The 26,168-nt window shown below is 41.7% G+C and overlaps 1 protein-coding gene across 1 annotated transcript in view; it reads left to right on the top strand.

Annotated features, from left to right (window-relative positions):
- EDIL3 (EGF like repeats and discoidin domains 3) overlaps window positions 1-26,168 on the top strand; it is a 424,535-nt gene that overhangs the window by 270,779 nt on the left and 127,588 nt on the right. The window contains exon 6 of the mRNA XM_038403629.2: window positions 19,155-19,336. Coding sequence (XP_038259557.1) covers window positions 19,155-19,336 — 182 coding nt within the window. The remainder of the gene's footprint in view (window positions 1-19,154; window positions 19,337-26,168) is intronic.

The raw sequence follows: 26,168 nt of genomic DNA, 5'->3' as shown, positions 1-26,168 counted from the left end.
TGAATCACTTCATGCAGCATGTCCTCTTTGCTTTTTCAAGTACGCTTCCAGATTCTTTGGGGTCTTTTGGCCATTGATAACAAGGACAGCTGGGAACTCAAGGTTGCATCTGTCAAGCTAAAATGCAACACTTAACAGAGGCAGCATTGTTCACACCAGACAGAGCAATGATTCAGCTGTACTTAAAGACAAGCACAGTGTACACAATAGCAGAAATTGCCCATCCCAAAGCGAGCGCACATAACCCACAGGAGTCCCAAAATTGCAAGGGGGACTGATTGTTTCATGGCCGCACTGTCCTCTGGGGTTCTGTGCCTTGGGGAGAGCCAACAGCTGCAGGGAGCTCCTATACTGAATACTGTTCCCACATTTTCCACAGGAGTTCGTCCTGGAAGATATCTTGCTGCTGAGGGTGACCTGGGAAGCAAGGGAGAGTCTTCTACAATGCGGCTTCTGCCCTGGCCCATATGCAGCTTGCCTGCATGCAGCAATGGTCCCCCTTCCCATCACAGCACACTGGCCCGGACATGTTAGCCTTACTGGGGCAAGGAGCACAGTAGCTCTGCCAAGGAACCAGCGCAAGTGGATTGCCCAGCTTCTGCATGAGACCTTTGAAGAGATCACTGAGACCGATTACCGCGATGTGAGAGAGCACATCAATGCCCTCTTCTGCATCTAGGCATGCATGCAGCCCTAACCCTCCTCGCCCCAAGAGCCCGCACCGAACAATCTCCTTCCCAAAATAAAAGCTGCTTACTGGGCACCTTCTCTGGTGTTTGTTCTTCCCCAAACACCGTCCACTGCTACTGGCTACCTTCCTTCTGGCTTGAAAACAGCTCCTGGCTGCATGCATCTAGGGATGCCGGGCTGTCTCCCTTCTGTTCAGCACCCTCGCTCCCGATTTCCTCCTTCTCCTGCCTTGTTGAACTGGGCTTTGAAGTGTCCATGGTGGTCTTCGGAGTGGAGGTGGGGTTGCTCCCAAGTATTGCGTCCAGCTCTTTGTAGAAACAGCAGGTCGCGGGGGCAGCACCAGAGCAGCTGTTTGCTTTGTGCGCTTTGCAGTACACGTTCCACAGCTCCTTCACTTTAACCCTGCACTGCAGTGCGTCCCAGTCATGGCCCCTTTCCATCATGTCCCTTGATATCTGCCTGAAGGTATTATAATTCCTATGGCTGGAGCACAGCTGGGACTGGACAGCTTCCTCCCCCCCAAACACTGATGAGGTTCAGCACCTCGCCATTGCTCCATACTGGGGATCACCTGGTGCGTGGAGGCATGGTCACCTGGAAAGATACACTGAAAGCATTCCACGCCTCACTGAGCAAACTGGAAGGGGATTTTCAAAATTCCCAGAGAATGTGAAGGGCGCGTCTGATGGTTGGTCATGTGAGAGCAGGGCAGTAGAGTTCAAAGTGATGACCAAAGTGGCTAGAACAAGCCTTGTGCGATGCTTCTGGAGGCTGATCAGAGTGTATTAAAAGACTAGCGCATCCACACTGATGCCACAGAGCTCCAGCCGAGGCACAGCAAGCATTATGCTTCTCGTGGAGGTGGATTACTGGGGCACTCCAGCCATGGAGTCCAGGCACTCTACGTGCCTTGCCAATGTGGACATGTCAGGAGTTAGGGTGCCCAGGGCTGCTTTAATGCTCTCTAACTCGCAAGTGTAGCCAAGCCCTTAACTTGAGCTAGAGATTTTTGTATGTGAATGGGAGTTAGGTTAGGGGGAAAACTCAAGTTATTCCTCATGCTAACACTGCAGTGAAGATGGGCCTTTTGAGGAAACAATTATTTTATGTCCATTTAATAGTTTTGCAATGGGGTAGGGGGGAAACACATCTTTTATAATTCCCTCTGGATGAGATTCCCCCCCCACACACACACACACTCTTTAGAGAGCACCCACACAGCTTAGGCTCAGTCAGTGCCAAATTTCCAATTAGACTCAGTAGGCATGTGCCTAGGAAAGCTAGCATTCTAGGGGCACCTAAAAATTAAAAGTGGGTGAAAAGTTTCATTTTTTTTTTTATGGAAAACACCAAGATCAGCTGTAGGCAGGGAGGGCGCTGAAGATGCTGTGCCTCGAGGCGCGTAAGGTGTAAATCTGGCCTGTTTCTCTGTTTGGGAGTGAGGGGACAGAAGGATAGGGGACAGTGAAAAGAGAAAGCAAGAGCTGTTTGCAAAAAATATATCAAATCACATCACATATAGGATCATGATTGAGGAAAACAAAGAGGAAATGAGAGGGTGCAAGACAGAAAAGTAGAGGCCAGTAAATACATTTGATGTGTATGGACACTATGTTCATAGTAAGAGTCCTATGCTATACATAACAATATTGGAATACTATGCTATTAATACTGCAGTGGGGCAGTTTTCTGAAAACCCCTGGCCAGAGGCCAGGCGTGAACCTATTAAACAAATGAGGCAGAAAGGATATGTAGCACTGCCTTTCACCAACAGGATGCCACATGTAAACATCCAATACATCTTGCTTCCAATGGTTTATTAATTATTCTCTCCCACACTCAAGAAACTTAAGTATAATTAAAGGTAGGGTCTATCTACTTTAGCAGAATATAAGATTCCCGTGAAAAGTAAAAGTTTTTTTTTTCTAAAAAAAACCCTATAAGTCTTTGTCTGGTTTTCTGCTGCTGCCTGTCCCTAAAATCTCCCATATTCTTCCCTAAGGCAAACACGAGTGATATAATCAAGGCCTCCTTCAGTTTACTAAAGATACCGGTTATCCATTCAGGGAGTGGAAAGCCATTTCATTAGGTAACACAATCAGCTTAAATACAGAATTTTATATATCAGATACCCACAGCTAACAGTTTTTGAACAATTGGGGCTGAAACATGTTCACATTCAGTGTTTGCCAGATAAATGTGAACAGCATTTGTGCAAATTGTACTTGGCCTATGAATGCCTCCCAAACAGAGAATGGGCTAAATCAGTGAACAGATTATTTTCTAGGAATATTTCATACTGTTCTAAAGTTAAGTACGTAGGCCAGATCCTCAGCTGGGGTTAATCAGTGTTGCTCCAAAATCAATGGAGCTATGACAGTTTTTACGAGCTGGGGATCTATATTGATTTGAGTTTGCACCATTTTCCAGCAAAACAAAATTGATCAAAGTATTTACAGTTTGCTCTTCAAATGTATCATGTACAGAATTAGGGGTCACTTGGTGTTTCCATGGAAAATTACATTTTGAGGATTGATATGTTGGCTGTTTTAACTTGAATCATATTGTTACCTCAGTATGCCAGTGGTAGTCCTTTTGTGAGCAGTTCTGTCACTGCTCTTTTACAATGATCAAAATCTAGTAAGCTGTTTTTTCAGCTGTGTAACACAATGGCAATCCATTTTATCTAGAAGTTACAGTTCACATATGCTGTGAGCGGCTATTGTTTCTATCTCATATATTCATCTTTCTGCCTTCATCTATGTCGTTGTTCATGCCTGAAACGCCTTTTCCCCTGGTGTGCCAAATAACTTCCCTCTCTTCTTTTGAATCTCTTCTTAAAAGGCACTTCCCCCCTGAAATCTATCTGTGTTAACCCACCAATGAAAGTGGCATTACAGGGGAAAAATGTTGCTACATATTTTTAAGTGTAATTTTTTTGCACTACATTGAGATCTGTTAGAATATAAAGCACCAGATAACTATGTTTGTTATGTAAATTTGCGGATGATACTAAACTGGGAGGAGTGGTAGATACGCTGGAGGGGAGGGATAGGATACAGAAGGACCTAGACAAATTGGAAGATTGGGCCAAAAGAAATCTAATGAGGTTCAATAAGGATAAGTGCAGGGTCCTGCACTTAGGATGGAAGAATCCAATGCACCGCTACAGACTAGGGACCGAATGGCTCGGCAGCAGTTCTGCGGAAAAGGACCTAGGGGTGACAGTGGACGAGAAGCTGGATATGAGTCAGCAGTGTGCCCTTGTTGCCAAGAAGGCCAATGGCATTTTGGGATGTATAAGTAGGGGCATAGCGAGCAGATCGAGGGACGTGATCGTTCCCCTCTATTCGACACTGGTGAGGCCTCATCTGGAGTACTGTGTCCAGTTTTGGGCCCCACACTACAAGAAGGATGTGGATAAATTGGAAAGAGTACAGCGAAGGGCAACAAAAATGATTAGGGGTCTAGAGCACATGACTTATGAGGAGAGGCTGAGGGAGCTGGGATTGTTTAGTCTGCAGAAGAGAAGAATGAGGGGGGATTTGATAGCTGCTTTCAACTACCTGAAAGGGGGTTTCAAAGAGGATGGCTCTAGACTGTTCTCAATGGTAGCAGATGACAGAACGAGGAGTAATGGTCTCAAGTTGCAATGGGGGAGGTTTAGATTGGATATTAGGAAAAACTTTTTCACTAAGAGGGTGGTGAAACAGTGGAATGCGTTACCTAGGGAGGTGGTAGAATCTCCTTCCTTAGAGGTTTTTAAGGTCAGGCTTGACAAAGCCCTGGCTGGGATGATTTAACTGGGACTTGGTCCTGCTTTGAGCAGGGGGTTGGACTAGATGACCTTCTGGGGTCCCTTCCAACCCTGATATTCTATGATTCTATGATTCTATGATTCTATGTTGTTTCATCTATTTTAGAATGCAGGTGCTTTAGAGCAGAGGCAGTGTCTTCCTCTGTACTGGGTAGAACTGAGAGATGTCAAAAAAGATAAATGAAAACAAAGGGATAGAATGTGAGAGTGGCAATTGGATAGAAGAAAAAAAAAGGAAACCATGAGCAAGGGTGGGAAGAGAGAGAGGGAGGAAATATTTGGTTTTCTCCATAGTGCATTTGGTGGCATCTAATGCACATGGGAAAAAAATGAGATTTTTTGTATTAATTAGATATCTAGTTTGTTTGTAATGCTTAATTCTGTCATGTTGGGGACCTGTATTTCAAAACTATGCTTGTTATCAATGTGTTGAATGTGGATGGACACCTGCGCCTCAGCAGAGCCCTGTTGACTGCGTGGGACAGTGAATTGGCCCCAGGATGTGTCAGACCACAGGAAGTTACAGAATCAGAACCTAAACTGTGAATAGCCTAGGATATAGTAAGACACACCTTTGGAAGAAAAGATGCTGTAGAATTCACATCTTTTGTGTACCACCCTAGATTATTGTTTCTGCTGTTTCTCATACTGAACAGCTACTGCCCCTCTGATTGAACTTCTCTATCCTTCCTCTTTTTCACTATTTAAAACGTATTTTCATTTAAGAAAGAAATTATATATTTTTTAAACTCTGTTAATGAAACACAGGTTCAAACTTTAATTGTAATCGCGTCAAGAAATTGTATGTTCTCACAGAATCCTTAACAATGCTACTTTGAGCATCTGCATTTTAATAGAGCTGCATTGCTATAGTCTTTCACTGCATAATCATGCCACTATTGGCATTGCAATATGTTATTTAGCTTCCACATTGCTATAGAAAAAGTGCCGAGGCTTCCACTATAGTCTGCATTATTGTGACACTCCCCGAGCACAATCTGGATGGTTGAACAGCTGTCTTCCCTCAATTCCCCAATTGGGGTGCCTTTTACACTGCTTTGCTGTGAGAACAACCACTCCTGGTCTGTTCCCACACAGCCTCTAGCGCGCAAAATCACTCTCAGCTGAATTATATGAATGCTTCTAGCCAGCCACTCCTGAATTGTTTTGCAGAGTAACACCAGCAAACTCCCCATCCCAGACTTGTCCCCAGAAATGTGAATCTTATACTGCCTAGCTCTCCTTCTGCAAAATACAAGCTCATAGAAAGTCCATCATTTCATTAATAGAAAATGATATGCACAAGCTCTGTTATCTCAAATGAAGTTTGCCAAACACTTCAATTCCAACACTCACTGGTTTAGATAAAACAATGAAAAAAGTATATTAACTAAATAAAGATAGATTTTAAGTGATTACAAGTAATGATTAAGGCTACTTTTTAGACATAGGTATTTTTAATAAAAGTCATGGACAGATCATGGGAAGTAAAGAAATTCACGGTCTATGACCTGTCCATGACTTGTACTATATACCCCTGACTAAATCGGAGGGGGGGGCAGTCTGGGACTCCTGGAGATGATGTGGGGGTGACCTGGGAACCCTACAGTTGCTGAGGGGGATGGAGAGCAATATGTAGCCCGGGACACCTGCTGGTTCTGGAGGGGGTGGGTAAGTGGGGCTGGCAGGTTCCCTACCTGGCTCTGCACCTCTGTGGAAGCGGCAACATCCTCTTCCCTCAGGTCCTAGGTGGAGGCATGGCCAGGCAAGTCTGCTGGCTCCACAGCTCTCATTCACCACGAATCACAGCCAAAGGGAACTGCGGGGTCAGTGCCTCCAGGCGGAAGCAGTACACAGAGCTGCCTGGCCACATCTTCACCTAGGAGCTATGGGAGGGGGATGTTGCTGCTTCCAGGGAACCTTCCTATGTAAGCATTGTCTGAGCCCTCACCCCATCCTGTGCCCCAACTCCCAGTCCTGAGACCCCCACCCAAACTCCTGCTGCTGCTAGGGAAGAGGGGCTCAGTGGACCAACTCTGCCCCATCAGTGCCCAGTGCGACTGGCCCAGGGGCTACCAGGAATCTGTGACCTCTGTAACAAACTTGCAGCCTTAATAATGAGGCATGTGAGTCAGAATTGGTTACAAAGAAATAAAAGGTAAAATGCAAACTAATACCTTAACAAGCTAAGTGAATTCAAAACAAAAAAAGTTTCTCTTACCATATGCTTACTGTGGTCTGGTTGAAATCCTTCAGCCAGGACTACTCCCCCTAGCTCAATGAGGCTTTCTTTGTCTTTCAAACTTTGTTGATGCCGTGATTAGAGATGAGGAGAGAGAGGTGATTTGGGGGCTCTGTTCCTAATTTTTATATCTTTTCCTTCTCTGTGAGAATCATCTCCAGTTGGGGTTCAGGCAACAGCCAGTCTGTTTACACATCATATAAATTTCTTGCTCACATCCTTCTTCCTGCCAAAGAATGGCCGCTTAATCATGTGATTGTCCAATTAATTTTGTTGACACCTGGCTGAGGCATCAGTTTGCCCTTGTCTCTGAGGAATTGGTTTGTGCCTACTTTTCTAAACTTGGAGCACGTCTCAGCAATGTCATACAGTATAATCTTATTACTTTACATACAGTGTTGCTACATATATTTTTACCAGGACAATAATGATCAGCAAATTATAAGTATTCAAATGATACCTCACAAGGAATACTTTGTACAACATTTATTATAGTCTTCTAAAAGTGGTGAACATAGGCATACAGTCTGTAACAAGTATCATCTGATGAATTTAGCAGTCTAAACTATTTAATATAAAGAAAGGAATTGTATTATTTTGTTTGTAATGGTAGGTGCATATGCTGGCAGCCATGCCTGAAAAGTGTGGTCTAAGTGTTGCTATCCAGTTCCATAACTGAAGGTACCTAGGCTAAGTGCCCAAAGTTAGGTGAAGATAGAGCCTCATATGTATTACAATATTATTATTTGTTTCAGAGTAGCAGCCGTGTTAGTCTGTATTCGCAAAAAGAAAAGGAGTACTTGTGGCACCTTAGAGACTAACAAATTTATTAGAGCATAAGCTTTCGTGAGCTACAGCTCACTTCATCGGATGCATTTGGTGGAAAAAGCAGAGGAGAGATTTATATACACACACACACACACACACAGAGAACATGAAACAATGGGTTTATCATACACACTGTAAGGAGAGTGATCACTTAAGATAAGCCATCACCAGCAGCAGGGGGAGGGGGGAAGGAGGAAAACCTTTCATGGTGACAAGCAATACCCACCTGCTGAAGTGAAGAAACAGATTGACAGAGCCAGAAGAGTACCCAGAAGTCACCTACTACAGGACAGGCCCAACAAAGAAAACAACAGAACGCCACTAGCCATCACCTTCAGCCCCCAACTAAAACCTCTCCAACGCATCATCAAGGATCTACAACCTATCCTGAAGGACGACCCATCACTCTCACAGATCTTGGGAGACAGACCAGTCCTTGCTTACAGACAGCCCCCCAATCTGAAGCAAATACTCACCAGCAACCACACACCACACAACAGAACCACTAACCCAGGAACCTATCCTTGCAACAAAGCCCGTTGCCAACTCTGTCTACATATCTATTCAGGGGATACCATCATAGTGACTAATCACATCAGCCACACTATCAGAGTCTCGTTCACCTGCGCATCTACCAATGTGATATATGCCATCATGTGCCAGCAATGCCCCTCTGCCATGTACATTGGCCAAACTGGACACTCTCTACATAAAAGAATGAATGGACATAAATCAGAAGTCAAGAATTATAACATTCAAAAACCAGTTGGAGAACACTTCAATCTCTCTGGTCACTCGATCACAGACCTAAGAGTGGCTATATTTCAACAAAAAAGCTTCAAAAACAGACTCCAACGAGAGACTGCTGAATTGGAATTAATTTGCAAACTGGATACAATTAACTTAGGCTTGAATAGAGACTGGGAATGGATGAGTCATTACACAAAGTAAAACTATTTCCCCATGGTATTTCTCCCTCCCACCCCACCCCCCACTGTTCCTCTGATATTCTTGTTAACTGCTGGAATTAGCCTACCTTGCTTGTCACCATGAAAGGTTTTCCTCCTTCCCCCCCTCACCCCCCCCCCCCCCCCGCTGCTGGTGATGGCTTATCTTAGAATCATAGAATCATAGAATCATAGAATATCAGGGTTGGAAGGGACCCCAGAAGGTCATCTAGTCCAACCCCCTGCTCAAAGCAGGACCAAGTCCCAGTTAAATCATCCCAGCCAGGGCTTTGTCAAGCCTGACCTTAAAAACCTCTAAGGAAGGAGATTCTACCACCTCCCTAGGTAACGCATTCCAGTGTTTCACCACCCTCTTAGTGAAAAAGTTTTTCCTAATATCCAATCTAAACCTCCCCCATTGCAACTTGAGACCATTACTCCTCGTTCTGTCATCTGCTACCATTGAGAACAGTCTAGAGCCATCCTCTTTGAAACCCCCTTTCAGGTAGTTGAAAGCAGCTATCAAATCCCCCCTCATTCTTCTCTTCTGCAGACTAAACAATCCCAGCTCCCTCAGCCTCTCCTCATAAGTCATGTGCTCTAGACCCCTAATCATTTTTGTTGCCCTTCGTTGTACTCTTTCCAATTTATCCACATCCTTCCTGTAGTGTGGGGCCCAAAACTGGACACAGTACTCCAGATGAGGCCTCACCAGTGTCGAATAGAGGGGAACGATCACGTCCCTCGATCTGCTCGCTATGCCCCTACTTATACAACCCAAAATGCCATTGGCCTTCTTGGCAACAAGGGCACACTGCTGACTCATATCCAGCTTCTCGTCCACTGTCACCCCTAGGTCCTTTTCCGCAGAACTGCTGCCGAGCCATTCGGTCCCTAGTCTGTAGCGGTGCATTGGATTCTTCCATCCTAAGTGCAGGACCCTGCATTTATCCTTATTGAACCTCATTAGATTTCTTTTGGCCCAATCCTCCAATTTGTCTAGGTCCTTCTGTATCCTATCCCTCCCCTCCAGCGTATCTACCACTCCTCCCAGTTTAGTATCATCCGCAAATTTGCTGAGAGTGCAATCCACACCATCCTCCAGATCATTTATGAAGATATTGAACAAAACGGGCCCCAGGACCGACCCCTGGGGCACTCCACTTGACACCGGCTGCCAACTAGACATGGAGCCATTGATCACTACCCGTTGAGCCCGACAATCTAGCCAGCTTTCTACCCACCTTATAGTGCATTCATCCAGCCCATACTTCCTTAACTTGCTGACAAGAATGCTGTGGGAGACCGTGTCAAAAGCTTTGCTAAAGTCAAGAAACAATACATCCACTGCTTTCCCTTCATCCACAGAACCAGTAATCTCATCATAAAAGGCGATTAGATTAGTCAGGCATGACCTTCCCTTGGTGAATCCATGCTGACTGTTCCTGATCACTTTCCTCTCCTCTAAGTGCTTCAGGATTGATTCTTTGAGGACCTGCTCCATGATTTTTCCAGGGACTGAGGTGAGAGTGATCACTCTCCTTACAGTGTGTATGATAAACCTATTGTTTCATGTTCTCTGTGTGTGTGTATATATAAATCTCTCCTCTGCTTTTTCCACCAAATGCATCCGATGAAGTGAGCTGTAGCTCACGAAAGCTTATGCTCTAATAAATTTGTTAGTCTCTAAGGTGCCACAAGTATTCCTTTTCTTTTTGCGAATATTATTATTGTTAAGCAGAATGTGTAATTCTGTTCCTATACTAAGACCTACAGTTGCAAATGTAGACTTTGTATTATTGTACACATTATGCAATCATTTAATGAAATATCATATTTTTATGCATATGGAGAACAGTGGTTGTGGAAATATTGATTTTGAATTTCAACCCTAAATAGGTCACTGCCTCTCCCAGTTTAATCCTACATTTGTAGCATGGTGCTTGTAGCCCTGATTCTGCAGACATTTCCACAAATATGGACATGGATTCACCTACATGGAACAACTTGCAGGTTCAGGGCATAAATTCTGAAATCTGAGTTTCCAGTTATCAAGAAGTTATATATTTTATGGTAGAAGATGGAAACATCTTAGAAGCTTTGAAAACTGTATCTTGTGGATAGCAGAATTTAAATAATAGCCATTTGCATGCAATTCAGGTTTTCTACAGTGGTTATAGCTCATAATTAGCATTTTACATCAGCACTATATTGTAAAATACTTCCATTTTTTTTTAGTTCTTTCCAAATAACATCTATTTTATTGCAATGCAGAATTCATATTCCTGCAGCTGGTAGTTTTTAAACAGTCTCAGTGAATGTGTCTTGTAACTGGCAATATTGTTATCATTTTTCTAGAAGATATGTTTTGCTGCTCTTCTAAAAAACTAAAGTATATTACACAAAGAATGTACCTGTACTGCAAAATGAGATTCAGCACTTGAAAAGCCCAGTGTAATACAACTAAGTCCAGTGAAGATTCTCATTGTCAGGGTGTCTTGGAGGAATGTTAATTGTACTGATGTGATTTTCCCATTACAGCTCTCATAAATTTGCTAAGGTAATGCAGGTGACTTTTCAGTGTAATGGTGTCTTGTCTTGTCTTTCCAAATTTATCTACAAGAGGAGTTATCTGACTATATCTTTAAAGATAAATATTTTAGTGCATTAATGCAGAGTTTCATGGACACAGTGGGTACGTGTGTATATATTTTTTCACAAGTTGTGTTTAAACTGACAGTACCTGATTAGTACTTTTAAGAAAATATTAAGGGTCATTTTCATTCTATCCCTGTGGCCAATTCAAGGCATTGGTTCAGAGCTTCAGAATTTTCAATTGGTGTGTTCCAGTGGGTGAATTCATTTTAATAAATTCAGGTCAAAGTGTATGGGAGGCCAGGTTTTTCAGTTAGCGTTCTTGGCTGTGGAACAGGCTTCCAAAGATTAGACCAAACTCAACTCTGATTAAGTTTACAACAATCTGAAAATTATTGTTAATATTTTTCTTCCATAACTAGAATGATTATGATAGTTTTGGGGTATCTTTAAAAATAAAAGCCTTACCCCAAGTAAAACTTAATAATGGAAGGGAGAAATGCAGGAGTTTCTATTAAGTCTCATACGTACCTTGCTATGCAAATTTAATTTACCTGAGGGAGCTTTAGGGCTCGGCTACACTTGCAAGTTACAGCGCAAAAAAGGAACCCCGGGTGCACTAGCTCACTACTCGTCCACACTGGCAAGGCACGTAGAGCGCTCTGACTCCGCAGCTACAGCACTGCTGGTACTCCACCTTGGCGAGTGGAATAACGTTTGTTGCTCCCCCACTGGAGCGCCGCAGCTCCAGTATAACAAGGTGTTACATTACTGCACTCTGATCAGCCTTAGGAAACGTCCCATAATCCCCTTAAGTCAAGTGGCCACTCTTCTCATTGTTTTTAACTCACGTAGAAATGTGGATATGCCCTTTGAAAGCTCCATTTCTGACAGGTGGCTGCTTATCTGCTTCAAGACAAAGCAAGCTGTTACTGTGGAATGCTGTGTGTAAGAGAGAGAGGCAGGGGAGGAGTCTGCTGCTGTCTGAACTTACAAGGCAGCATGCTGACATGCTTTCAGCCCCCCACAACTCACTCTCTCCCCCCCCACATACACACAACACACTCCCTGTCACACTCCACTCCACCCCACCTCACCCCACCCCATTTGAAAAGCATGTTGCAGCCACTTGCATGCTGGGATTGCTACCACAATGCACTGCTCTCTGTGGCCATTGCAAGAGTTGCTAATGTGGCCACACCAATGCGCTTGCAGCTGTCAGTGTAGACAGATTGAAGTGCTTTTCCTACTGCTCTCTACGAAGGCTGGTTTAACTCAAAGCGCTCTACATCTGCAAGTGTAGCCATACCCTTATTGACTGGCATTAATGAAAGCTCTAAAAGCACTGATCAGCTTTGTTCTCACTAGTTGTCAGCATATTAGAGCTGCTATTGTTCTAATGCATGGGGGAAAATCACAGAGAAACTGTGGGTCAGATTTTTAAAGTTATTTTGGCACCTAAAGGTGCAGATAGGTGCTTAAAGGAATTGTCAAAAGCACCTAGGTGCCTAAATCTCAATGGGGATAGCTGCATCTTTAGATGCCTAAATACTTTTAAAAAAAAAAGTCTGGCACTATGTTCTCTGTATTGGTTCCATGTACAGTAGTCTTGGATACTAAAGGAGGGCTGCGGGTGTGGGACATAACTAAAGGATCAACAAATATGCAAGTCTTTTCTGCCCATAGGGGTTCAGTTGCTGCAGAAGTTTCTGTAGCAATGATGCCGTTTCACTAGTACACTGCAGACCAAGGAAGAGAGGATTCTCTGAGTACAAACCACTACAGAACTCTCGTGCACAAAACCTGTTTTCTCTGTCTTTGCACATGGGAGAGGATTTTAGTGTTCTGTGGATTTAGAAATTCCCACATCAGCAGTCCGTCATATATATTGAGTATGGATGGAAACTATAATAAACTACTGAAATGCTTGTTCCTAACCATCTAATCAGATCCTTTAAAATATTAGTGTTGTCTGAACAGTGGCATTCTATATAAAACAAACTGTAGGAGTGGGGGGGAAGGCTGCAGTCTAAATTGCACAGAGGAAAGTTTATGCATGAATCAGCATTAAATATTGCAGTATTGGAGATCATCTGTAATTCCATTGTCAGGCTTTGTGGTCAGCGTAAGAACAGCCAGAGTAATCTCACTCCACAAAATTAGGTGCTTGGAGAAAGAGAGGACTGCAAATGTCTAAAGTAATTTTTTTTTGCATACCTTCCATTTTAAATCTGTTTGTTTTTATTACATTTTCTGGAGATATACCCACCAAATAAATGAAAGCTATGTATTCATGCTTCATAATCAGCCATACTTCATTTTAAGTAACAAGAAGTCTTATTCTCTTATTTGCAAGGGCATACTCTACACACTTTCAATCAACATTTAAAACATTTGGAGGTTCTACTTAACTTCTAGCTTGAAATAAATTATAGAAGTCAGCGTTAAACCCACTCAAGTAACATGTTTGTCCAGTGAACTAAGATTTACCCCTTGATCTTTTTGCTTATTGCTATTATTATTCTCTTTTCAATCATTTCTAAAAAGATTTGCCCCTTCACCTACTAAGGTTATAAATCAATAGCATTTTTCTATATTAATATCCATCTGAAAATATAAAGCAATTTTTGGCACAAATGGGGCAGTACTTGTTTGGTTTTGTTTAGTTTAGTTGGTGGATGATAATGGAATTTACCTTTGTGGGCTGGATGATTTGGGCAGTGGTGCCCAATCTGTGACTAGGGAGACCACTTGATCCTTAAGCCCTGTATTCTAGAGGTGAAACCTGGAAAGATGGCCAATTGTTTTTCAATTCATATTGGTGATATCCTGTGCTCTTGTTGTATCTGTCTTCTTATATGCTAAAGCAACCTCTTAGTGCTTATTTTCACTCCAAACTGATGCTGGTTATTAGGAGAATTAAAAGGGTAAATTGGTTCTCAACTCTTCAGGTTTTTGAAGGTGTATATTACATTAATTCCTACATTTTCTTGATTTCATTCATGGCCATTAGATTTATTGGCATTCCTTTTAAATTTGTGAATTCTGTACATAGTGTTTGCCTGTGTGGGTTTATTTTTAAAGAGTCTAAGAGAAGGAACAGTGGCACTTCACTCAGTGTACACCAGTTGTCTGAGACTTTTTTATTCTAGTAACAGCTCCAGATGAGAAAATCTTCCTAACCATATTCTACATCATGAACCTGCTATGCAACTTTCACATGTTTTATTTTTTTTTATCAAGCTTTACTGTCAGACTCTGATAGGACAGCATTAACTCATACAAGTACATGCCTACTTTGACAGGTATTGACCAGCCTGAGTTGCACAGATTCACTTTAGTGAAGCAATTGCCTCCCTCTGAGGCTCCAGTTTCTCATCTTGTCATGAATTCTGTTAATTAACTTTGGATTGTGATAGGGAGGTGCCAGCAGAGAGAGAGATAGAGAGAGAGAGAGAGAGAGAGAGTACAGCTGGTATAAGCTCTGGAGAAAAAATATGTACGTCAGCTTTGTTTTAAAAAGAGAAGAATCTTCAGAAAGCTCTGGGTTTTTGTTTTTTTTCTTCTTTCACTTTTAGCACCCAACAGCATGTCATGGCATCTGAGCACTAAAAAGACTCATTTAGATCTTAATTTGCAGAAAAAGAAAAGCAATCTTTAAAATATCTAAACTGTGACTCAAATTGCAAATCCTGTGCAGCAGTTGTCCTATTACCAATACTCCCATGATGCAAAATAGTTGACATAAACTTGATGTATGGTGTGCTTCAGCTGAGATTTTTCAGAAGTAAGTTTGTTGAGAATCATTGTTTACCAAAAAGAAAAAATAAAATGTGGCTTTTGTAATTGTGCAAATGAGAATATTTTTGCAAATTTTGCATTTGCACAACAAAATAAAATAAAATAAAATTTGCATACATTGAGCTAAAGCACAAGGATTTTTCACAATTAATAACATAGCTCCTATTTTTTTGTATTTATTAGCTGTAACTTATCTAGGGAGAACTGTCAGAACAAACCGCATAATGCAAACTAGAACTTTACAGCATTTGGGCAAATTAAAACAGATTGCCTTAAAACATGATTTTAAAATAATTCACAACTAAGTTTATTTTCATGACCAAGTCAACAATTTCTGAGAGAACTTTAACTATAAGGCACTTCCATGTTCTGTGAAGGCAAATATTGGATCTCAGATTCACATGGCAGATCTTGGCTAATATTCTTTTTTTCCTGTAGAAACAGAATATGGGAAAATACAACACACAAGATGAGATCTCGATCTGAGAGTAGAATTTTGTGCCTACACCTTTTATAACACCAATCAAAAGTGTAATTAAACTGTTTTTGTTTCAATAATAGATAGACCAATCATTCCATTATGCGAATATAATTGAGCTGCCTCTGTAATGGGAAGCATTTATCTGTGTGATCTGTTCTTTCTTAAATGCCTTAAAAGGTGAAATTGAAAATATCTAATGTTATTGAACATTACCTTGGATAACAATAACTGTCTAAATGTGGATCTTACAACTGCACATGCAAATCTCGCTATGATTGTTCTATATGCCTTGCTATCTTTATTTAGAAATTAATACCTAGTCTAATGTTGGCTATGTGCTTCGTTTTGGAATGCACATTGAAGTTAAAAATATCTCCAATGTTGTATTTTAGGATTTTTCATTTACAAATTATGAGTTTTGGGTCTCATTCTTAGGACAGGTCTATGCTAGCATTTATGTCGGCAAAACTTTGTCACTCAAGGGTGTGAAAAAACACCCCCCCCCCCCCGTGTGACATGAGTTTTGCCAGCATAAGTTATAAAATAAGCTCTCCTGTCAACGTTGCTACTGCCACTGGTTGAGCTGGTTTTATTATGTCAACGGGCAAACTCTCTCCCACTGGCATAATGTGATGACATGAGCAATCTTATAGCAGCACAGCTGTATCAGTACAGCTCTGCTGCTGTAAGCTTGTAAGTGTACACATGGCCTTAAACAAATTGACAAAGCACAATTTGACAAATCAAGACAAGAGCAATTACAATAAGAAACGTACAGTGAAGTAACTATTCCCTGGATCTAGAAATTAGCTGTGGATTTTAGGATTAATCCCAAAAAACCTAGGGAAAACATATAATTCTGATGGTATATGGTCATAGTTGATGGAGCGTAGTAAGTGCTGTGCTCAATGTTACAAGTAGGGTGGTATGATGCAGTCCACTGAGCTCAGGCTCAATGGATTTATTTTAAGAAATTAGAAAGGGGCCCAAAACCCTTCTGATGAACTGGATGTGTCAACCTTCTAGCTGGATTTTACTATGTAAAAATGGCACATCATTAACAGTTCTGCTCCTCAGGTTCATTCTTTGTCATGTCTGCCTTTGTCAGTGACAAAGATAAGGTTTTACTATTTTTTTTTCTCCTGTTACCACTGTGGAGCCAATACAGCTTTGGGAGAGTGAACTGAATTTCATTCTGATTCCTGCACATCCACAGAATTATTAACTAAGCTCTAATTGCAGAATCTAAATTGTTGGTGGTGGGTGACCCAGAAAAACAGAACTAGGCTTCTAGATTTCAGACTGAGTTTCGCTGGCAGTTAGAAATAACAGGTGAAATCCTGTCCTGTTGAGATCAGTGCCATTGATTTCAGTGAGGGCAGGATTTCATCCAGCATCCTTTGGAGTTGAACAGAGAGCAAGTTTTGTCATTTGGAAAACAAAAAACATGAAGCCCCTCCAAGTATTTTAGAGGCCTTTTAGCCCTCACCACAAAGTCAACACAACTACAATTTGTTTTATATTTATCTCATTTGTCAGTGATATATAATAATGCCTGAGATCATGCTGCCACTGACTACCAGTGCTGTCTCCTTGCCACAGCTTCGGGGAAAGGGAGCAAATTGCAATAGTCATTCTTCCCCACTGTCAGTTTAAATTAAATTATTTGTAAGTTTATCACAGTGTGTAGTAAAGATTTTACAGAAATAATGCTTAGGGATTAATTCTCAGTTAATGCTTAAGGTGGAAATGCCTATATTCAGATGTGCAAGTATGGTTTGAAATGTCTCCCTTCTCCTGATCAACAGGAGGGGATGTTGATAGGACAGCAGGATATTGGAGGAGAAAGAGGAGAGGCTGCAAGAACACATGCTTGGCAGGATAAGTCTGGCCCCCTCCTCCTTGAGTCCTCTGCTTTCCCATTGGCTGGGCTGATGGCACAGTGCTAAATGGCTTTGATGCACCTCTGCCCCATCTATGTAAACGCTCCTGAGATTTTTCAAAAGCCTCTTGTCCCTGTTAGCTTGGTGCTTGCAAGAATTAGGATTCAGAGGGATGTTGAATTAGCTTAGCATGTTTTGATTTGGCCAAAGATGCTTGTAAGATGAATTTGTCGGGCAGCTGTTGAACCAAACTGCATCAACAGGAACTGGAAAAGTATGAATTGTGCAGTTGCCTGGATAATTTTGTAGGCATGTGGCTGAGTGATCACACACAGGGACACTTGCAACACAGGTCCTGAGCTTTTTGGGGTTAATGGAGTCTATCTGTCACATGCAGAGGTTGACATTTGACTCTGTGACCTTAAGGGCCGGCAGGAAATAGGTGCCAGGCAGTAGGGATAGGGGTGCAATGAAGTTAATTGCCGTAGCCCCCAGTGGCTAGTGCAGATAAAGGTGAGGAGAAAAGGACCAACTCCCAGAGGTAAATGAGATCCAAGATTTTGCTGGTAGACCTTGTGCCTGTAGGAGAAAGGGACATGTGAACTCTTTGGAGACTGAGGTCCCTCCTTGTTTACCTCTATCCCGTATTTTAGGGAGAGGGAGAGAGAGAATTCAGAGGTGAGCTAAGTCCCAGTAGGAGGCTAAGGAGGGTTTACCATGAGTTATTGGTATATGGTGGGAGCCCAGTAACTCACTGTTAGACTCAGTTAAATGCCTGGTATGTGAGAGCAGGGGGTGGGTGCCTAACTTGACTTCCCAGTGATAAATTAATAAAATTGCAGCTGGTCACGTTATTCCATCCCTGTGTCTGTTGTTCACTCAGCTGTATGTCCTGATCAATGCCTGTAAATGTCTGCTCTCTACTGTCCCGTTTCAAATTCCCAAGGTATATTTGACCCACAAACTTGCAGAAGATCTTTTGCAGAGCTAAACAAACAACTTACAAACAACTCATGTAATGAATTTCCCCTTGTGAATTGTTTTGAACAGGAAAAAAAATCATTCACTTGAAATAATTCGCATTTTTTTTCCAGCAAATTATTCTCAGTCAGCAGAATATTTGTGAAGTCTGAATAGTCAATTTTTTCTCTGTGCTGGTTACTCATGTAAGTCATGTTGTTATGGGTTTTGTTCCCTGATTGAATGACTTGCATAACCAATCATGTTCAAATGTCGTAGTACCTCATAGGTGTCTTAGGAGGATAAATCCATTAACATTCTTGAGGTGCTTAGGTACCTTGGTGATGAGCATCATAGAAAAGTCTATAATAAAATTGTAAATATTGCAATTGAATATACATCTTGTGCTGCATCAATTAGATACAAAAGAGCCCCACTCCGGGACCGGACTTAATACAAGGTTATTTATGTAACTAACCAATGCAGTGCAAATTTCCAATTATTTATTCAATTACAATATTCACAATTCCCACTGTGTTGGCTAGAGGACTAACCATCACAGCACAAATGGCAAAATGCCAATTTTACAGCATTCAGGCTTACAGTTCATTTTTGTGAATACTTGCATTCATAAAACTCAGACTTTCAAATGTTTGTGGAAAGCAAACAAAAAGGAGTCATGAAGTTAATCAGTTGTTGAATGTATTAACTATTCACGGAAATTTTTTTGCACTGTTTGCTCAGTTCTAATGAAAGTACAGTGCTTCTTAGATGCTTTAGATCTCTGCTAATATATTTGAAACCAGTAGCATCCTGGATTAATTTAACCGCTATTCCAAGTATGTCAGTCATGAATCTGAGTAATCAATCATTTCAGTTGTATTCATTTTTCCCCTTTTTTCATTCACAGGATGCTCTGGTCCCTTGGGAATAGAAGGAGGAATTGTATCAAACCAACAAATTACTGCATCATCCACCCATCGGGCTCTTTTTGGGCTCCAGAAATGGTATCCGTACTATGCACGACTTAATAAGAAGGGTCTTGTAAATGCTTGGACTGCTGCAGAAAATGACAGATGGCCATGGATTCAGGTAACAGATGGAGTTGTGGGAGGAAAAAAAAATCTCCTAGACTCAATTTCCAGAGTCATTTAAGAAATAGATGAAGATAAGTGGTAAACTAATAGCAGGATTCTTGTTCACTGTCATAAATGCATCCTAGATTAAAGGTGGGTGGGGGTGGGAGAGGATTCTAATTTCAGCTTTTTTGTGTGTAAAATATACAAATCTTATATTAAAAACACGACACACTCTAATAATCCATTGTAACTGTAAGAATCTTCTGTACATAAAAACAGATTCTTATCAAAGAGTCAGCTTTTCAGATATGCCACATCTATGTTCATTAGTGTTATAGTAGCATTTAGCAGCAGCAGCTGTTGATGGACAGATTTTGATACTTATAAAGTCATAAGCCTAATCCTGTCGTCTTTTTGCAGACAAAATTCTCATCTGCTTTACTAGGAATTTTGCCCAAGAAGGGACTTTAGGGTTGGACCCTCTATTTGTATCCTCTCTGTCTAGCTACATAACACACATGCCCACATAAAATAAGTCAGTGTGTGCATTATAGCAGATGCAGTGGTAACTGCTGTAGTTAAGATTGAAATATGTCTTCTATTTGAATCCCATTTTCAGATGTTTGTAACTTTCTCAAACATACCTTTGAGGGCTGAAATTCTCCATACTTTATCTCTGCCCAGAAAAGAATATTTTTGGAAAGTTGCAAATGGAAATGTCCACTCAATGGATATGGGATTTCATTACCATGCAAATTGTGTATTTACACAGGTGGATTCATGACTACACAAATGGCAAAGCAGTGAATAACAAATCCAATGGCTGTATGTTAAGGAATAGTGTTTTAAGCTTGATATCAGATTTGTAGCTAATCTTAGCTGGTGATTTGTATAGGTTGTTTTTTTTTGTTTGTTTTTAGTGATGTGTGTGTATTGGACTAGCATTTAGCTACTTTAACTATTTGTTACCTAATAAAGCTTGTTGCATGGTAATATATGTTACAATCCAATTTCATATGTAACATATAACTGGGGCCACCTTCATATTAGTCTCTATATGGTCTCATGTAAGTCAAATATGTAAAATATATGCTTAATAGTATTCACATGCAAATTGCATAGTTTTTGTTCCGTGTGGGATATTTTAGTTCTCACATTGACTCCCTGTGTTATTTTTGTTACTGACTAGTAGGTACAATATATGTTCACAAGTGTTATATGCACTTTTCCTACTTACCTAAATTTCAGGTCCAAAATCTCTTACAGGTAAAAATTTCAAAACCACCTGTTTCAGAGTAGCAGCCGTATTAGTCTGTATCCGCAAAAAGAAAAGGAGTACTTGTTGCACCTTAGAGACTAACAAATTTATTTGAGCATAAGTTTTCGTGAGCTACAGCTCACTTCATCAGATGTGATATTTAGGAGCAAGGGAGTTTTTGAAAAATTTACTCTGTTGTTTTATTATTAATTATTATAATTCCATAGTGAAAAAAACAAACATCTTAAGCATCTTAAAATCTGTTTCCTTCCATAAAATCCAGCAGGGAGTTGAAAATTCCTGAATGTACACATTGAGAAGGAATGGGAGAGAATAAGGGAAATGTAAAGGGAATTGGGCAGAAGTATGTTCTTGGAGTCAGAACCTAACTTAAAAGTAAAATAGGAACATGAAGTAGTAAATTGTCCTTTTAGGCTCTGCTAGCGGGAAGTTGTATCCAGTAAATTATAGTGGGATTTTCTGCCTGATTCAGAGGAGGGACTTAAACCCAGGTTTCTCATTTCCTATATCAGTGTCCTAACCACTGGGCTTTTAGTTATTCTTCATGAGGCACTCTCTTTATATATTTTTTTCACAAAAAATATAGGAAGGTCTTTTGTGTGAAATTAAATTCTTGTTTTCCAGTCAGCCCTTCTAAGGACTGTAGCCCATAGGGCTAGCTTGCCTTCATTATCTTCACTGCCTTGCCTTCATTATATTCCCTTTCATTATATTCATCAGTAATGCAGAGAACTTGTATCCTGTAAGACATTCATTTCAGCAGTTAGCATAAGGCTTGAGGCCTATGAACTTTGGCACAGATAAATGACCTAATGGTCTCCCGTAACTTTGGGGGAACTGAACATAGAATTTGAAGGGGGAATTTTGACCATAATGACACCTATCAACCACAGGAACAGGAATCAACATCCACAGATGACTAACCACGAGAATGCCGTGACAATGAATTGACATATATGATAATAAGTTGAGATCTTTGATATACTAACCTATAGGAGAAGAACACACCAACATTAGTAAGCTGAGAAAATATAAATAAGAAAGAGGGGAAGAAATCCCTACTGAATATGCAACAGACATAGTGGTGTCAGCATAACATATTATAAAAGTTGCATCCCTGTCTGTGGGTTGTAGGAGAGAGAAATGTAGCCCTTGGAAGGTGCCAGAATGATGGCCACTGGTGATGAGGGGGAAGGTGATGGTGATGAGGAAGATGATGGCTAACATTTCAAGTTGTTCTGCAAGGGATGGTGTGAGTATATGGAGGTTCAGATGTACTTTCTGTATCGATCTACCTTACTCAGTTGGAGTGTTTGTGGAGTGTTAAATGTATTAATAAACTATTTGTAAATATAGAAGAGTGTGAGAGTTACGGCTGTGCACATCAGGGTTCCCAACTATATAATACTTTAAATAACACTGGGCCTAATCTTGAGACAAGAACCTGACAACCCTCAAGGTGATAACTGAGAATTCTTAAGTAATCAATATAATTAATACTTGTGGCACCTTAGAGACTAACAAATTTATTTGAGCATAAGCTTTCGTGAGCTACAGCTCACTTCATGGGATGCATTCCCGATGAATGGAATGCATCCGATGAAGTGAACTGTAGTTCATGAAAGCTTATGCTCAAATAAATTTGTTAGTCTCTAAGGTGCCACAAGTCCTCCTTTTCTTTTTTGCGAATACAGACTAACACGGCTACTACTCTGAAACCTATAATTAATACATAACCTATAGATCAGGCTACATACTTACCACATTGTTACCAGATTTTCCCATTACTTTCGGGTACGTTCTTTTATTAGGGTTACTCTTCTGGGGAAGCGGAGTTCTGTAATTCTATTAATGTACAGCTTGTGTCACTTGTGTTCTCATACAGAGCTCTACTTCTCCTGCTGCTAGTTCCCTCCCAATTGAGCTATCCTGCAAAACCTAGGTTCCCCAGGGCTGGGTTCCACCAGCCCCAGAATCAGACACACACACATACATACACACATTAACAGAGTGTGTCTGAGAGGATTGGATTAATCAGCACTCCCAAGCTGACGCCTTATATTTCACTGGACTCAATAGGCTGGGTCGAGTATCGTTTCCAAGCTGTCACCCTCATATGTCCCAGGCTCAGCACATTCCTATCCCCACTTTCATGTTACAGTTGTTCTGGTAGTAACCCACTTGATAAGCAAACCCCACAGGATTTTTGGGTGCTGCAGGGATCTTTAGCTTAGGTAGAGGAGCGTTGCTGCAGAGCGAATAAGGAAGCCAAAAAACACCCACGGGGGGGAGGAGAGCAGAGAGAGAGAAGCAACCAGCTTAATTATAGGTTTCAGAGTAGCAGCCGTGTTAGTCTGTATTCGCAAAAAGAAAAGGAGTACTTGTGGCACCTTAGAGACTAACAAATTTATTAGAGCATAAGCTTTCGTGAGCTACAGCTCACTTCATCGGATGCATTTGGTGGAAAAAACAGAGGAGAGATTTATATACACACACACAGAGAACATGAAACAATGGGTTTATCATACACACTGTAAGGAGAGTGATCACTTAAGATAAGCCATCACCAACAGCAGGGGGGGGAAGGAGGAAAACCTTTCATGGTGACAAGCAGGTAGGCTAATTCCAGCAGTTAACAAGAATATCAGAGGAACAGTGGGGGGTGGGGTGGGAGGGAGAAATACCATGGGGAAATAGTTTTACTTTGTGTAATGACTCATCCATTCCCAGTCTCTATTCAAGCCTAAGTTAATTGTATCCAGTTTGCAAATTAATTCCAATTCAGCAGTCTCTCGTTGGAGTCTGTTTTTGAAGCTTTTTTGTTGAAGTATAGCCACTCTTAGGTCTGTGATCGAGTGACCAGAGAGATTGAAGTGTTCTCCAACTGGTTTTTGAATGTTATAATTCTTGACGTCTGATTTGTGTCCATTCATTCTTTTACGTAGAGACTGTCCAGTTTGGCCAATGTACATGGCAGAGGGGCATTGCTGGCACATGATGGCATATATCACATTGGTAGATGCGCAGGTGAACGAGCCTCTGATAGTGTGGCTGTACTAGACAAGCCATTTACAAAACACACTTTGATTCTCTACAAAAGAAAAAGGACACTAAGCTATCTAAACTACTATATGCCACAAGGGGCCACAACAATGGTTCCCGTAACCCACCCAGCAATATTGTTAATCTATCCAACTATACTCTTAGCCCAGCGGAAGAATCTGTCCTATCTCGGGGCCTCTCCTTTTGCCCCTCCACCCCCACGAACATGATACAGTTCTGTGGTGACCTAGAATCCTATTTTCGACGTCTCAGACTCAAGGAATATTTCCAACACACCTCTGACCAACATATTAACCCACAGAGACCTTCCTGCCAACACTACAAAAAGAAGGATTCTAGGTGGACTCCTCCTGAAGGTCGAAACAGCAGCCTGGATTTCTACATAGACTGCTTCCGCCGACGTGCACGAGCTGAAATTGTGGAAAAGCAGCATCGCTTACCCCATAACCTCAGCCATGCAGAACACAGTGCCATCCACAGCCTCAGAAACAACTCTGACATCATAATCAAAAAGGCTGACAAAGGAGGTGCTGTCGTCATCATGAATAGGTCAGAGTATGAACAAGAGGCTACTAGGCAGCTCTCCAACACCACTTTCTACAAGCCATTACCCTCTGATCCCACTGAGAGTTACCAAAAGAAACTACAGCATTTGCTCAAGAAACTCCCTGAAAAAGCACAAGAACAAATCCGCACAGACACACCCCTGGAGCCAGGACCTGGGGTATTCTATCTGCTACCCAAGATCCATAAACCTGGAAATCCTGGACGCCCCATCATCTCAGGCATTGGCACCCTGACAGCAGGATTGTCTGGCTATGTAGACTCCCTCCTCAGGCCCTTTGTTACCAGCACTCCCAGCTATCTTCGAGACACCACCGATTTCCTGAGGAAACTACAGTCCATTGGTGATCTTCCTAAAAACACCATCCTAGCCACTATGGATGTAGAAGCCCTCTACACCAACATTCCACACAAAGATGGACTACAAGCCGTCAGGAACAGTATCCCCGATACTGTCACGGCTAACCTGGTGGCAGAACTTTGTGACTTTGTCCTGACCCATAACTATTTCACATTTGGTGACAATGTATACCTTCAAATCAGCGGCACTGCGATGGGTACCCGCATGGCCCCACAGTATGCCAACATTTTTATGGCTGACTTAGAATAACGCTTCCTCAGCTCTCGTTCCCTAATGCCCCTACTCTACTTGCGCTACATTGATGACATCTTCATCATCTGGACCCATGGAAAAGAAGCTCTTGAGGAATTCCACCATGATTTCAACAATTTCCATCCCACCATCAACCTCAGCCTGGACCAGTCCACACAAGAGATCCACTTCCTGGACACTACGGTGCTAATAAGCGATGGTCACATAAACACCACCCTATATCGGAAACCTACTGACCGCTATTCCTACCTACATGCCTCTAGCTTTCATCCAGATCATACCACTCGATCCATTGTCTACAGCCAAGCGCTACGATATAACCGCATTTGCTCCAACCCCTCAGACAGAGACAAACACCTACAAGATCTCTATCATGCATTCCTACAACTACAGTACCCACCTGCTGAAGTGAAGAAACAGATTGACAGAGCCAGAAGAGTACCCAGAAGTCACCTACTACAGGACAGGCCCAACAAAGAAAACAACAGAACGCCACTAGCCATCACCTTCAGCCCCCAACTAAAACCCCTCCAACGCATCATCAAGGATCTACAACCTATCCTGAAGGACGAGCCATCGCTCTCTCAGATCTTGGGAGACAGACCAGTCCTTGCTTACAGACAGCCCCCCAATCTGAAGCAAATACTCACCAGCAACCACACACCACACAACAGAACCACTAACCCAGGAACCTATCCTTGCAACAAAGCCCGTTGCCAACTCTGTCCACATATCTATTCAGGGGATACCATCATAGGGCCTAATCACATCAGCCACACTATCAGAGGCTCGTTCACCTGCGCATCTACCAATGTGATATATGCCATCATGTGCCAGCAATGCCCCTCTGCCATGTACATTGGCCAAACTGGACAGTCTCTACGTAAAAGAATGAATGGACACAAATCAGACGTCAAGAATTATAACATTCAAAAACCAGTTGGAGAACACTTCAATCTCTCTGGTCACTCGATCACAGACCTAAGAGTGGCTATACTTCAACAAAAAAGCTTCAAAAACAGACTCCAACGAGAGACTGCTGAATTGGAATTAATTTGCAAACTGGATACAATTAACTTAGGCTTGAATAGAGACTGGGAATGGATGAGTCATTACACAAAGTAAAACTATTTCCCCATGGTATTTCTCCCTCCCACCCCACCCCCCACTGTTCCTCTGATATTCTTGTTAACTGCTGGAATTAGCCTACCTGCTTGTCACCATGAAAGGTTTTCCTCCTTCCCCCCCCTGCTGTTGGTGATGGCTTATCTTAAGTGATCACTCTCCTTACAGTGTGTATGATAAACCCATTGTTTCATGTTCTCT

Source organism: Dermochelys coriacea, chromosome 5, assembly GCF_009764565.3.
Source record: "Dermochelys coriacea isolate rDerCor1 chromosome 5, rDerCor1.pri.v4, whole genome shotgun sequence".
Classification (NCBI taxonomy): domain Eukaryota; kingdom Metazoa; phylum Chordata; order Testudines; family Dermochelyidae; genus Dermochelys; species Dermochelys coriacea.
The sequence above is the reverse complement of the archived record's forward strand: the minus strand, read 5'-3'. Positions and strand labels throughout refer to the sequence as shown.